This window comes from Chamaea fasciata, unplaced genomic scaffold, assembly GCF_029207755.1.
Source record: "Chamaea fasciata isolate MVZ Bird 193981 ecotype frontalis unplaced genomic scaffold, bChaFas1.0.hap1 SCAF_7, whole genome shotgun sequence".
Lineage (NCBI taxonomy): Eukaryota > Metazoa > Chordata > Aves > Passeriformes > Sylviidae > Chamaea > Chamaea fasciata.
Window position 1 is genome coordinate 7056252 of NW_027094092.1, and position 12937 is coordinate 7069188.

Genomic DNA, 12937 nt, shown 5'->3' on the forward strand with positions numbered 1-12937 from the left:
TAAATTAAGTGTTCCTCTTTTATCTCCAGATGTCTTCATAGGTACAGGAATGGGTTTGTGGTGGAGGGATAAAAAATTAGTTAAAAATAATAATTATGTCTGGAAATAAGTCTGGGAAATTTACCAATTCTAAAAGCTGCTTTTCCACCACCCTCTCCCTGCCTGGTGCTTCATGGTATTTCACTCCATTTTTCCTTCATTTCTCATTCCAAAGAAAGATTCGCACTGCTCCTGACCCTGATATTATTATTAGTGAATTCCAGTTCCACTCTTTATCCCGGGAGCAGGTGTTGGGGGAGTTGGAGACCCAGTGGAGCCAATCAGAGAGGGCACGGGCGATTTGGGGCTCTCAGCTGTGGGTGGTCTTCCTGTGGGAAGACTGGAATACTTTTCCACCTTTTCCCCTTTTCCACCTCTTAGTTCTAATTAAATGAATTTTCAGCTTCTTCATCCCAGTTTTCTGGCTGGCTGGACCATGACCCATATGTTACCCACAGCATTCCCTTCCTGAATCCAAACCCAACAAGTGCCAGCTCCTGGGAAGAAAGGAACCCTCTCGCAGTGGAAAGCAGGACAGTGGGAGCTCTCAGACAGCTTTTGGGGAAATCCCGAATTTATGCAGCACAAAGAACGCTACGGAGTGTGCCAGCTGCTGCCACGATCCGCATCCTGAGCTGTGACAGCCATCTCCTGAGAGCTCCCTTGAAAAGGGCGTGTTCCTGTTCCTGCCAGAGCCGCTTGTCCAGCGCTGCCCGCAGCGTGTTCTCCCGTGGCACTGCTGCAGTGTCCTGGGAGCTGTGCACCGGGCACCTGTGGCTCAGGGACACGGCCTGCTGCTGGGAGCGCTTTGCTGGAATGCTTTGGGCTCCCTGTTGTATTTCCAGGCTTTTCCTGGCTATGGGTATCTGGTGAGTTCTGTGGAATGTCACGGCTCTGAGGCAGCAGGGAGGCCTGTCCATGTGGGCTCCTCCATCTGGAGTCCAGCAGATCTCATGGAGGCTCTGGCAGGGATGGAGATCTTTGCTATAAATGTCCCTGGTGTGGCTATCTTCCTTATCCTTGTCCTTCACAGCCAGCTCCAGGGAGCGTCTTGGACATGGGAGGAGCTGCCTTTGCCTCTGGAGCCTCTTGTCCAGCAGCATGCGGAGAGTCTGCCCACATGGCTCTGCCACAGGATCCTGGGAGTCATGGACTGGGCACTGGCGGCTCCAGGACACTTCCACTTACTTCTTGGCAGGAACGGGCCAGGTTCCAGTTGGAGCACAACACGGGTCACAGAGGGTCTGGATGGCAATGGAGGAGCCTTTCCGAGGGATGGACATTCTTGAAAGGGTGGAGGATCTCAACCAGCGTCGGGTTCTGCAGAGGACTGAGCCTTTTCCAGCGGCAGATGTTTTCCAACCCATCAGGGGTCTCGTCGTGTGCCAGCTCCGGGAAGGCCGGGGGCTCCCAGAGGAGCTGGAGGAGGCACAGCAGGGCAGGTGGCCTCACTCCAGCAGCTGCTCCAGGTCCTCCCACGACAGCTGCCACATCTCCGAGTCCTGTGGGAAGGACACCCCGGGCCACAGCGGCGCCACCAGGTCCCGCAGCTCCTGGGCCGCGGTCACACAGGGCGTGCAGCCGGGGCCGCAGCCGCAGGGGATGTAAAGGGGGCTCCCGGGGCCGGCCCGGCTCCTGGGGCGCCTCCGCGCCTTCCAGATGTGGGTGGCCAGCAGGGCAGCCGTGCCGGCCACCAGCAAGACAAGCGTAGGCAGTAGGAAACATGTGTAGGCAGCATGGCTTCATCCATGTTCCATCGTGGCTGGAAGCCGGGGCTGGTGGCTCGTGTCCTGCCGTAGAGACACCGTGCTGATGTCACAGTGCTGCGGGCGGGACACCTGTGTGACGTCACAGCCCCAGGGCACCCCAGTTCTTCCAGGTCAGGGGGCTCCATGTGGGCACTGGTGGCCCTCTGGAGCAGAATAGATGGAAAGATTCTCAGCCAAGTAGGACACAGTAATGAGGAGGAGGAGGATGGTCTCACCTCCTGGCTGACAGAGCTGGAAACATGGATTGTCCCATGGGATACTGCAAAGTGCTGGAGGAGGAAAAGGTCTTCTCACCAACCACCAAACCAGCTCTGTGCTCTGAACCAGCATTCCCATTCTGAATCCAAACCCAGGGCTGTGCCACACACTGCGAAGAAAATGTGAATCCTACTAAAACCACATCACTGAGGTGGAGCAGCGGAAGTGTTTTCCATGGAGCGTGTTGGTGATGGAGGACTGCACCAAGATGGGATTTAGCAGATGGGAGAGGGGCAGACTGGGTACCTGGGACACCCCATGTGGCACAGGGCAGGAATGTCATCTCCAGTGGAGCCCCTGATATCCCACACCAGCTGTGACACTGCCACACGCTGCCAGCTTATCTGTGTGGTCACAGAAGGACCTGGAGGGTGGCACTGTCACCATGGGTTGACTTAGACAGGATGCTTCTATCTGACTGGAGCTGAACTCATGGAATTAAGCTGGAAGGAAGACAAAAGGGATGTGAGCTGTGTTTTCTCCCAGGGACACACACACACACACGGGGACATGCTGGAATGGCACTTTATTGCTCCATGGAGGGGTCCAGCGTGTCTTGGTGGCATCAATAGGTACTGAATACAGCCTGGCTGTGCCCCCGGATGCTGGTCTGACTGGTTTGATGTCTGGGATATGACCACCTGTACTGGAGATGATGGGATGGTGAATGCTGGTTTTTGGGCTGTTAGGAAGACTTTGGATCCTGTCCCTCCCTGCTCTTTCTGGAGATGGTGTCTTTGGAATCGTAGAACGGTTTGGGTGGGAAGGGTCCAGCTGGGAGCAGGTGCAGGCTGAAGGTCTGGCTGGGCAGGGCCCAGTGGGAGTAGGGAATGGGGTTGGCTGGAGAGCAGCTGGGATGCAGCTGGGAGGTGCTGGTGACTCCTGGCCAGAGATGGAGTCACAGAATTGGGATCAGAATCAGCTGGCAACCTCAGGCCACCACCTGTGGATTTCCAGGGGAAAATGCAACTGGTGGCCTGAGGCTGATGCTAATTGGGATTGTAGTAATCAAATGGAGATAATTGCATCTGATTAATGCCGTGAAAACTTGTGTGGGGAATAGGCTGAACTGAGGTGCAGGAATGTGGTCGGAGGAACAAGCCTGTGGCTGCTGGGGTGAAGGAGTGCATTTCCACACCCAGGCAAATGATTCTGTATAAGGAAAAGAGTTTCAGTTTATGTCTGAATATATAAGGAAGGAAAACTAGAATCTTCCATGCCCTTCTTACTCCGTGCACAGACAAAGACACTTGTCAGCCTCTTTACCTGTTCTTCAGAGATGTAGCTAGTTTCTATTGGCAGTTTGCCAAAAAAACCCTCATTGATCATTCTGTGCTTAAGAAAGAGCTCAGAGGTGCTCAGCGCTTTTTAAGGTGTCCTAGCAAGGTGTCATAGGCTTCTCTTGGCCCCTGCCCTCGGCTTTTCTTTTGTTTCTGTATCGTTTGATATTTTATTTTTACTAAAACCTTTATTTTACAAAACACACTTAAAGAGCCGTCTCGCAAAATTATTTTAAGCCATTTCTCTGCGAGGGCTGGCCCCTCAGAGGTGACGGACCTTTGTGGGGTTTATCACATCTGAGCCCACCCAAGATTCCATCACTGGGGAAAGGCTTTGTTGATGTCCAGGGAGGAATTGAGTCCATGGAGTTTGGGTGAGGCTGGGCTTGAGTGGTGCTGGGGAAGAGAAGGAGAGGAGCTGAGCTCATGGAATTAAGCTGGAAGGAAGATGGAAGGGATGTGAGCTCTGTTTTCTCCCAGGGACACACACACACACAGGGACATGCTGGAAGAGCAGTTTATTGCTCCATGGAGAGGTCCAGGGTGTCCTGGTGGCATCAGTAGGTGCTGAAGACAGCCTGGATGTGCTCCTCGTTTTGTGGTATGTAGGTGCCAACCCCTGTGGCAGAGGAATGAGTGAGGTGGGAGGTGGAGATTCCCACCACAGGCTCCCCCCCTGCCCCATCCCTGAGCTTCTCCCCCACCTTCCTCGAGGGCATTCCCAGCACTGAGGAACTGCCAGTAGGTCCTGTCATCCGTGCTGCCAGCCAGCCCGTGGATGGAGGTCACATAGGGACCCCAGGATGTCTGCTCCGTCGTGAAGCTGCAGGAGGGTTGAGGAGGCTCAGGCCTGGCTGTGGAAATGCCAAATCCCACCCCCAAAGCTGGCCTGGCTCTCACCTAAAGGTCTGGGGCTTCTCCTCTGCTGCCACCTCCATCACCTTGAGCAGAGTGGAGCCTTTTGGGACTTCGACTGAAGTGGAGTAGTTGAAGTGTTTTCCTTGGAGCCTGTTGATGATGGAGTAATACACCTGGATGCGGGCTGTGCGGGGACAGAGCAGCAGGGTGGGCACCTGGCACACCCCCAGCGGGCACAGGGTGAGCACATCATCCCTGCAGGGGCTGGGGGACTCCAGGTGGGATCAGCATACCACTGAGGAGACCCTGTCTCCCCAGCACAGGGTTCAGGAGGGACCTATCCTTGGTGGCAGAGCAGTCCAGGCCAGCCGCATCCAGGTAGGACCTGCCCACCAGGGCTGGCAGCACCTGGGCCATGGCCATGGGCAGCTGGTAGTCGTGGGCGTACACCACGGAGAAGGCCTGGGCGCAGTCCCACTCCCGAGGGGCGTAAAACTTCCTGGTGGCCTCCAGTGCCTGTGGAACGGATGGGAGGTGGAATGACACATCTGGGAATGGGACCAGGTGGCCGTAATGCCACACTCCTCTGGCACTTCCCCTACCTGCAGGGCCAGCCCCATGCTGTCGATATTCCCAATCGTGCCATTCCGCTCCTTCTGCTCATCCAGGAAGCTGTTGCTAACTGTCCAAAGTGCCTCCTGGAGCAGATCTCGCACGTCGTGAAGCTCTGCGTAGTTGTAGACGCAGGCCAGCACCAGTGCCACCACGGCCCGGGTGTCTGTGGGATCCTGGAGTCACCGCCAAGGCTCAGGATAGAGCCCAGGAATGGGAATGTGGGAGCAGAGGGGTTCCTTACCCACGGAGAGGTGACTCTCAGGACTCAGCACCTGCCTGGCCAGGGCCACCGATGGCCCCTGAGCGCCAGCCGCCTCAGCCAGGCACAGGGCCAGGGCGTCCAGGCCCACGCTGTACAGGGTAGTTTTGGGAATCCCCTCAGCCTCTGAAAGTAAGGAGTGGCAAGATGACAGGGTGTGGGGACAGTGACCCCCCCCCAGGCCCCCAAATCCCAACAAACCCAGTTTGGCCATCTCCTCATCTGTTTTCTGCTGCAGGACACCAATCAGGTCGAGGGTCTGCTCCAGGGCATGGACACGCCGGGGATCCTGGCAGGAGGAGAGGAGGGCGAGGACGTGCAGAGCCACCTGTCCCGAGGTCATGTCTGTGGGGACAGGAGGGCAGCCGGGCTGTGCTGGGCTGGTGTGCTGGTTTGGCTGGGAAGTGTTTTTTCAGGAAGTTATAGTTCGACAAACTAATTAGAAAGGGTTACGTCTTCGTGGACTTACGGGGTTAAACATCGGGAGATTTTGTGAAATAGTCCCTTTTTTTTTATGGCTTGGCAGTAAGTGACACCGGGGCCCACCCCCGGTGTGGGGGGAGCCGGCCTTGGCCCAGCCGAGCCCCGTCGGTTCCCGGCAGGGGAGGGAGAGGCTGCAGCTGGACATCAGCTATTTCCAAAGCCTTCCCCGAGCCAGCTGAACCGGGGGAGATGTCCGCCCGGCCCTCCCCCAAGTGTCACCGAGGGGTGGGCAGGAGGTATTTTACAGCCTTTATGATTCCTGGCTGTCCTGCCGCTCTGAGCTCCGATCTCTCAGTGTGAGTTTCCTCCCCCCCCCCAGCGAAACCTTGAAATTTGAACACAGTTAGCCGCATCTGAGGGAGAGAAGACTTGGACAAAAGAAAATTAACTCTTTCTTAGCACAAAATGAAACTTCCAGAGCTCTAACTTTCCCCGAGAGAGAAGGAAAGAAAAAAAAAAAAAGATTGAAACGTAGAGAAGACACAGCATAAAACAGAAGTCTGATAGAGAGAAAGTGAAAAACTAATGAGAAGAAGAATGGAGGAGTTGCCTTGTTAGCTAGACTTCTAGACTTCTCGGGTGAAAACTATAGAAAACAGACTATTTCCTGTAACATATAAATGCTGTTTAGGAGGATGCATAGTTTTAGCTTGTAGACTGATATAATTAAAATTTAATGGGAAAATCTGAACAAAAAAAAGCAGTGATTTGAAGCCTTTTACTCCTAGAGAAAAAAGAGATCTCTAGTTTTGAGATAAAGGTGATTTTAGAAGAAGAGAATCTTTGTTTTATTCTAGAAGAGGCATCCTTAAATGATACCCTAAATAAGCAGACATAGCCCATACGCAGCTTAGGAAACTGCTAATAAGAAGAGATTTCACAAAAGCAGGTTTTCCCTGGGCAGCTGTTTTGTGACAGTTAAAACCCACAAGAAAACTGTTCTAAGTTGTCAGTAGAAAGAAATTCCATAGTAAACTAAAAAAAAACCTCCTCTCCTTAAAAAACTAATAAAAGATTATTTTTAAAATAGTAAAACTAACTTTAAAAATCACAAGTTTTGTCTCTTTGTATTATTTGTAAAAAAGTAAACAGTTTGTGGGCAAGGAAAAATATTTTAAAAGTTTCATTTTAATTCTTATTTTCTTCTTTTTTAGTGTGTATTAATAAATCTGATTACCTTTAAATTTAAACCTGTTTCACATTTTTCTCCTAATCCTATCTCACAGCAAAAAAAGGCGCTCTAAACCACTACACTAAATTTAGCCAACAGAAGCAGCTAAACGTAAAACCACTACAGCTGGGCACCCCAAGAGCTGGCAGAAACCTGGTTCCCCAGGAACTGGTGCCTTCCCCCCTTTCCCTCCTTACCTTTCTGGGCTCTCCTCACCACCTCCTCCTTGATCTCCTGGAGCAGCCACTTGTGGGTGGCAGTGTCGCTGTCCCCTCCAGCCAGGTTCATGGCCAGCAGGACACTGGGATTTGCCGACTCCTCGAAGTTGACAGATCCCTCCAAGCGCTGGAGCAGCTGGGAGACCATGTCCTGCGGGGCCACTGGAAGGAGAGGGGAGGTCACTGGGATCCTGTGTCCCACCCGTGGTCTCTCCTGGCTCTCCCTGGGTGGCTGACACTCACCACAGCCCTCGGTGGCCGTGCAGCCCACCAGGGCCAGCAGGACCCCCATGCCCAAAGTCAGGCCAAGCATCCTCCTGGAGCCAGCTGACCCACTCAGGTGGCAGAGTCTTGTGGGAATTCGGCTCTCTGGGTGTTCTCTCTGCTTTTAGCTGTTCTCAGCGTCCTTCTCTGGTCACCTGCCCTCCCACAGCCACCCTGGCTCTGCCAAGAACCGCTGGCTTATCTGTGTGTCCAGCAGGGGAGGAGGGGCGGTGATTTTCCATTTGAGATCACTGGCGACCACTTCAGTATCCATGAGGCTGTGGTGTTGTATGGGATTCATCCCAGTATGTCCCAGAAGGAACCACCTCAATCCTCCACCCAAGGTCCTGGAATCCTGAGGAGCTCCATTGCTGGCTGAGCATTCTCCAGTTGTATCCCGCTTGGACTTTTCCAGGAAAACTCCAGCACTGATAATCTCACTTCTGTACCAAGAAAAATGGTGGAGAAGGTCATAGTGGACCCTGCTGGGAAAGCAATTCAAGGACAGTGCCCTCGTCAGGCACAGGCAGCTCAGGATAAAGGAGAGGAATTCCCGTCTAACTGGTTTCTTATCCTGCTGCCATAAGGTCACCTGGCTCAGAGGTGATGGGAAGGCAGAGTCTGTTCGTTTTTGGGATTGTAGTAGGAGTTTTGGCCCTGTCCATCACAGAATTCTTCTGGTGGCATGCAGCTGGGAGATGAGCAGGGACAGGGTGTGCTGGCTGCTGTGCTGGATTTAACTGGAATAGGGAACTTTTTCTTCACTGGATTTGGATTCAGGATGGTAATGCTGCGGATAACACACGGGTGGTTTGGTGGTTGCTGAGCAGGGCTTGCCCTCCTCCAGCACTTTGCAGTGTCCCATGGGACAATCCAGGATGAGGCACCATCCTCTGGGACATTCCCTGTGCCGTGGGGCAGCCACTGGCCTGCGGGACAAGAGTTGGGAGGACTTTTTGGGGCTGGCCAGCACTCCCTTGATTTTTTCTCCCATTTTTGGGGGGGACGTGCATGTGGAAAAGGCTTTATGGGAGCATCGAGCTGCTGGCCAGGGCACTTGGACTCATTTTGTGCCTTCTTTGGGCGGGGAGGAAAACGGGGCTGGACGAGTCTGGAGGGTGATGGTGTCACTTGGCACAGCCCAATGTGGTGGGGGACCAGGTGAGTGAGGGATGAGGGGGGTCGAGTGAGGTCCCCCCCAAAACAGGGAGGTTATAGCCCCAAAATGCCTGAAAATCCGTGAGGGGTTTGTGTGTAAAATACCGAAAACTTCCAATATTCTCATTTTTGTATATTCTGAGAAATTTTAAACGTATTTGAAAACTGATTCCGAAATAAACCCCTGTATCTGTTGCGTTGTGGACAGGATATAGACAGTAAGGAATTATGATACGGAGCTAGAGGGTTTGAAAATACAAACATATTTCTCTATCTGGGGCCAAGGCCGGGGCTGCTCCCGGAAGGAAACTCCGCAGCCCCCGGAGCACCGGCGCGGAGCCGGGAGCAGCGGGGAGCAGAGGGCCGGGCTTGGAGGTGAGCGGGCAACGGGGACAACTCCGAGCTGGGAACGTGGACAGCCCCGGCGGGCGGCGGGGACCGCGGGGGATCAGTGTCCCGGCACGGGGATGGGTATCCGGCACAGGGATGGGTGTCCCGGCACGGGGATGGGTGTCCCGGCACGGGGTTGGGTGTCCCGGCACGGGGATGGGTGTCCCGGCACGGGGATGGGTGTCCCAGCACGGGGATGGGTGTCCCGGCACGGGGATGGGTGTCCCGGCACGGGGTTGGGTGTCCCAGCACGGGGATGGGTGTCCCGGCACGGGGATGGGTGTCCCAGCACGGGGATCGCTGTCCCGTCCCGGGGCACGGAGCGGGAAGGCGGCAGCAGCGGGAGTTGCGGGCACGGGGCACCGGAGCTGGCTCGGCCGAGCGGGACCCGGGGCACCGCTCTGGGGCGGATTCTCTACGGGCCAAAATGAACATTTCGGGGTAAAATCTGAATGAATGTGCAGGGGAGAGAATGCACAGTTGGGATAAGAATGAGGTGATCGGTGCTCACCGGAGGGACCAGCTCGGGCTGGCTCTGTGTTACTGTGGACAATTTGCTTTATGGAACGAGGCACCGGATACTGCCGCGGGAATCCAGGGGTGGAGCCGGGACGGAGACCTGGTCTGACTGCGGGAATGGGAGTGGGGGGTCAGGCGGGGCTTCCGTCGGTCACTGGAGCGGCCGCCGTGAAGGCGACGTGTAACGATGTACAGTGAGATGTAAGGGACACACGGGTCGTAGGATTACCTGTAGCGATACACAGCGGTTCTATAGAACGATCGTACAACGAGACAGAGATAAAAAACCCTCCGCCGTCATCCTTCCCCCAGCCCCGCTGCGTTTTCAGGATCTTTGGGGAAGAGTTTGGGTCTGGACAAGGCTCTCGGGCAAAGGGTGGAATTCTCGGGGTGTCCTGCACATTGGACTCGATGTGGGTCGCTTCCGGCTCAGGATATGCTGCGACCCTGTGCCTTTAAGGGAGAAATAGAGGGATCAGTGGGATTTCTGCCCGAGGGGTCACGGCCCCGCCGGGTCCGGGCGGGTTAAAGCCTGGGGCGCCCCCGGGACAGCGGAACCGGCTGGGACCGGGAGCGCCCGGTGCTGCAGCCCGGGAGGCGCCGAGCCGCGGGATTGGCGGGGAACGGCATCCCGGGAATGCTGAGACATCCCAGAGAATGCTGAGGCGTCCCCTGCCCAGGGCACTGGGCAGCACATCCCTGATGAGATGCAGAAAAAGGGAAGTTCTGGGTTAGTGGGAGGATGTTTCTGGAATGGAACTGGGATAGGTGCTGATCCTACTATGGAATCACTGGGTGGTTTGGCATGGAAGGGACCACAAAGATGATTTTACAGTCTGTTGTCAGATTCCACAGCAAAGAACATCCCAAACTGCCTCCTCACCCTCATGGAGAGCAGGAATGTCTTCCATAGCTCTTGTTTAGGAATGGCAATGGCCAGTGGGAGCTCTGGCAGGAGCACCTGGAGACCAGGTAAGAACAGAAATGTGATCATGCTGGCTGCTGCTGGAGGTGGTTTTCTCTTTTCAGGATGTTCCTCTGACTGATCCTTTCACAGCAGTGTTCTAGGACAATTGAGGGTAATTCCAAACATATTGAAACAGTTGAGAAACGGTGGGGAAAAACTGTGAAGCTGATCCATTTCCAGTAATTCCAAACTTCTCCCACAGCACCGCCCTAGAGGAAACCTGGGTTAGGGATAAAGATGCAGATCTCTTGGAGAAACTGTGGGATCCTGAGGATTTCCAGGAAAGCTAAACAAGAAAAGAGATGAGGGAATAGGCTTCCAATTAATAATGATTTGATGGATGTATGAATGATTCTTGTATGTTTGATGCTCCCCTTTATATTCCTGGAATAACTTTAAATGATTCCTTTAATGAATTATCTAAATTTGGAAATTTAAATTTGAGTGAGGAACAATGCAAAATTAGTGCAGGGAGAGATCACGGAATCATCATGGAATGGGTTGGGTTGGAAGCCTCATCTCTGAGCCTGTCCTGGGCTGGCTCCTGCCCATCGGCCCTTTTCCACCTCCTTCCTCCCCCCCCCTTTATCCCCTCTTTTCTACCCCTCCAGCTTCACTCTACCCCCATCCTCCCTGCCCCTCCCAGCTCCCTTCCTGCCCTCTCCCCGCTCCCCTACCCTCTCTCCATCCTCCCCTGCACATCCCCAACTCCTCTCCCACGCCTCCTTTCGGCCCTCTCGCAACCCTCTCCCCAGCCCGACCCTCCCCCTCTCTTCCCCCGTCTCTTCCCCCTCTGCCCCTCCTCTGTCCATCATCCCTCCTCCAGCGAGGGCGGGGCCGCCGGGCTCCGGCCCTCTGGGCTTCGTTCCCCGGTGCCCCGAGCCCCGCGGCTGCGGGGGAAAGAGGGACAGGGGGATAGAGGATGGGAACAGGGCGGCAGAGGGGTGGTGGGGTCAAGGAAGGAGGAGAGGTGAGGGGGTCGGGCTGAGCAGGGAGAGGGTCAGGGGGTGGAGGGCAGAGGACGAGGATGGAGCACAGGTGGAGGGGTTAAGGAGTAGGGGAGGAAAGGGGAATAGGGGAGGGGGAAGAAAGGGTGATGGAAGGTGGGGAGGGGTGGAGGGTTCGGGGAGGGTTTGGTGTTTAGGGGGAGAGGGAGAGGAAGTAGAGGGGGACCGGGCCGGGGGAGAGGGAGGGGAGGGCTAGGAGGGAGAGAGGGAGGGAGGGAAGAAAGGAGAGGTAAATAAAGAGAAGTCTAAAGGAGAAGAAATAGAAGAGATAAAGAATAGAAGAGATAGAGAGATGAAGAGCCCGGCCCGGCTGCAGCCTCCCCCACGGAGTGCCGAGGAGCAAACGATTCGGAGGGGAATTTTCGGGGGTTAAACCCCCTCGGCCCCGCCCGCTCCGCTTTGTGCGGTGGATGCTCATCCCGGGATGCGGTGGGACGGTCGCTCGGAGCGCTGTGCGGAGCCCCCGACCGGGGGCCGATCCCGGCGCTGTGCGGAGGTCGAGGCGCTGAGGTGGGGCTGGGAACGGTCCTGAGGGTTCCCTTAATCCCTGGCAAAAGTGTTCTGGTGAGTGTTCACAGCTGGATGTAGTGCTCCATGGGGAGCTGGAAGCTGGAATTGCAACAGCTTTTGGTGCAGTATTCCCACTCATCTGCTCCCCAGCTGTGAGGGGAAATGGAGTCAGACACACCAACTGTTATCCAGCTGTGGCTGCCCCATCCCTGGAAGTGTCCAAGGCCAGGCTGGATGAGGCTTGGAGCAACCTGGCATAGTGGAAGGTGTCCCTGCCCCTGGCAGGGGGTTGGAATGGGATGAGCCTTAAGGTCCCTCCCAACCCAACCCCTTCCATGGTCCTACTATAACCACCCCAAGCGTGACACTTGGGAACACTCCAGGTTTTTAAAGCTTGGGCCCCAAAACAACAAACTGCTGTCAAAAAAAGGAAAGCCACGAATTCTAAACCATTCCCTCTCCCTATTTTAATTTTTTTTCATTTTTATTTTTATTTATTTTCTTTTTTTTTTGTAATTTGCCCCCTGCTCACCTCCACCACAGGGCTTGGAGCACTGGGACCAGGACTTTAGTGCCCATTTAAAGGTGTCTGAAGTGCATGGACCCAATTCCAGCTGGGAATGTCTTAGATACCACCCCCTACCTCTCCTGCTTCCTCCCTGTCACAACCCACCACTGGGACAGCTCAGATTGAACGACTGACTTACTGTGTTTGGAATTCCTTCTTTAAAAAGCAACACTGGAATATCCAGAACTTCAGGAGACTCCCTGGAAATCACAGGTCAGAGGCAGAGTGAGATGAACAATCCTGAACTGGTTTTCAGGGGATGAACCCACTGCATGCTGGGGCTGCAATGACTCCAAAGCTGTTCCTTCCACTTGCAACAACCAAGGCAAACATTCCAGTTACGGATTTCTGACAGGAAAAGCCTCACAGCTCCAGGGTACTTGGCTCCTCCCAGATCCAGGCCAGCACTCCAACAGGCTCCAAGAAACAAACTAGAGGACATACCATCTCAGGGTGCACACAACCACTCTTTTTAACAGTAACAGCGAAACCAGAGAGAATTCACACTCACCTTTTCTTCCGTGCACTTCCTGGGCACAGCTCTCAAGAGCCTCTCACTCCTTACCTTCTGTGTCTGCTCCCCTTCCAAGACCTTTGGAGCCAG

The 12937-nt window shown here is 54.6% G+C and overlaps 1 protein-coding gene across 2 annotated transcripts; it reads right to left on the minus strand.

The window, feature by feature from the left end:
• Positions 1–3847: 3847 nt before the first annotated feature.
• On the minus strand, positions 3848–7448 carry LOC136292121 (cobalamin binding intrinsic factor-like). 2 transcript variants are annotated; one of them, XM_066187407.1, is made up of 9 exons: positions 7194–7448; positions 6930–7112; positions 5280–5423; positions 5061–5204; positions 4807–4982; positions 4498–4720; positions 4247–4388; positions 4051–4169; positions 3848–3965 (listed from the first exon to the last, which is right to left on the minus strand). In XM_066187407.1, the coding sequence occupies exons 1-9, from the start codon at positions 7261–7263 to the stop codon at positions 3904–3906; spliced, it is 1263 nt and encodes a 420-aa protein (XP_066043504.1). In that variant the 5' UTR covers positions 7264–7448; the 3' UTR covers positions 3848–3903. The 2 variants fall into 2 exon arrangements, with proteins under 2 accessions (XP_066043504.1, XP_066043505.1); XM_066187408.1 differs by lacking the exon at positions 3848–3965 and having other exon boundaries at positions 4082–4169; positions 4247–4354.
• Positions 7449–12937: the final 5489 nt, after the last annotated feature.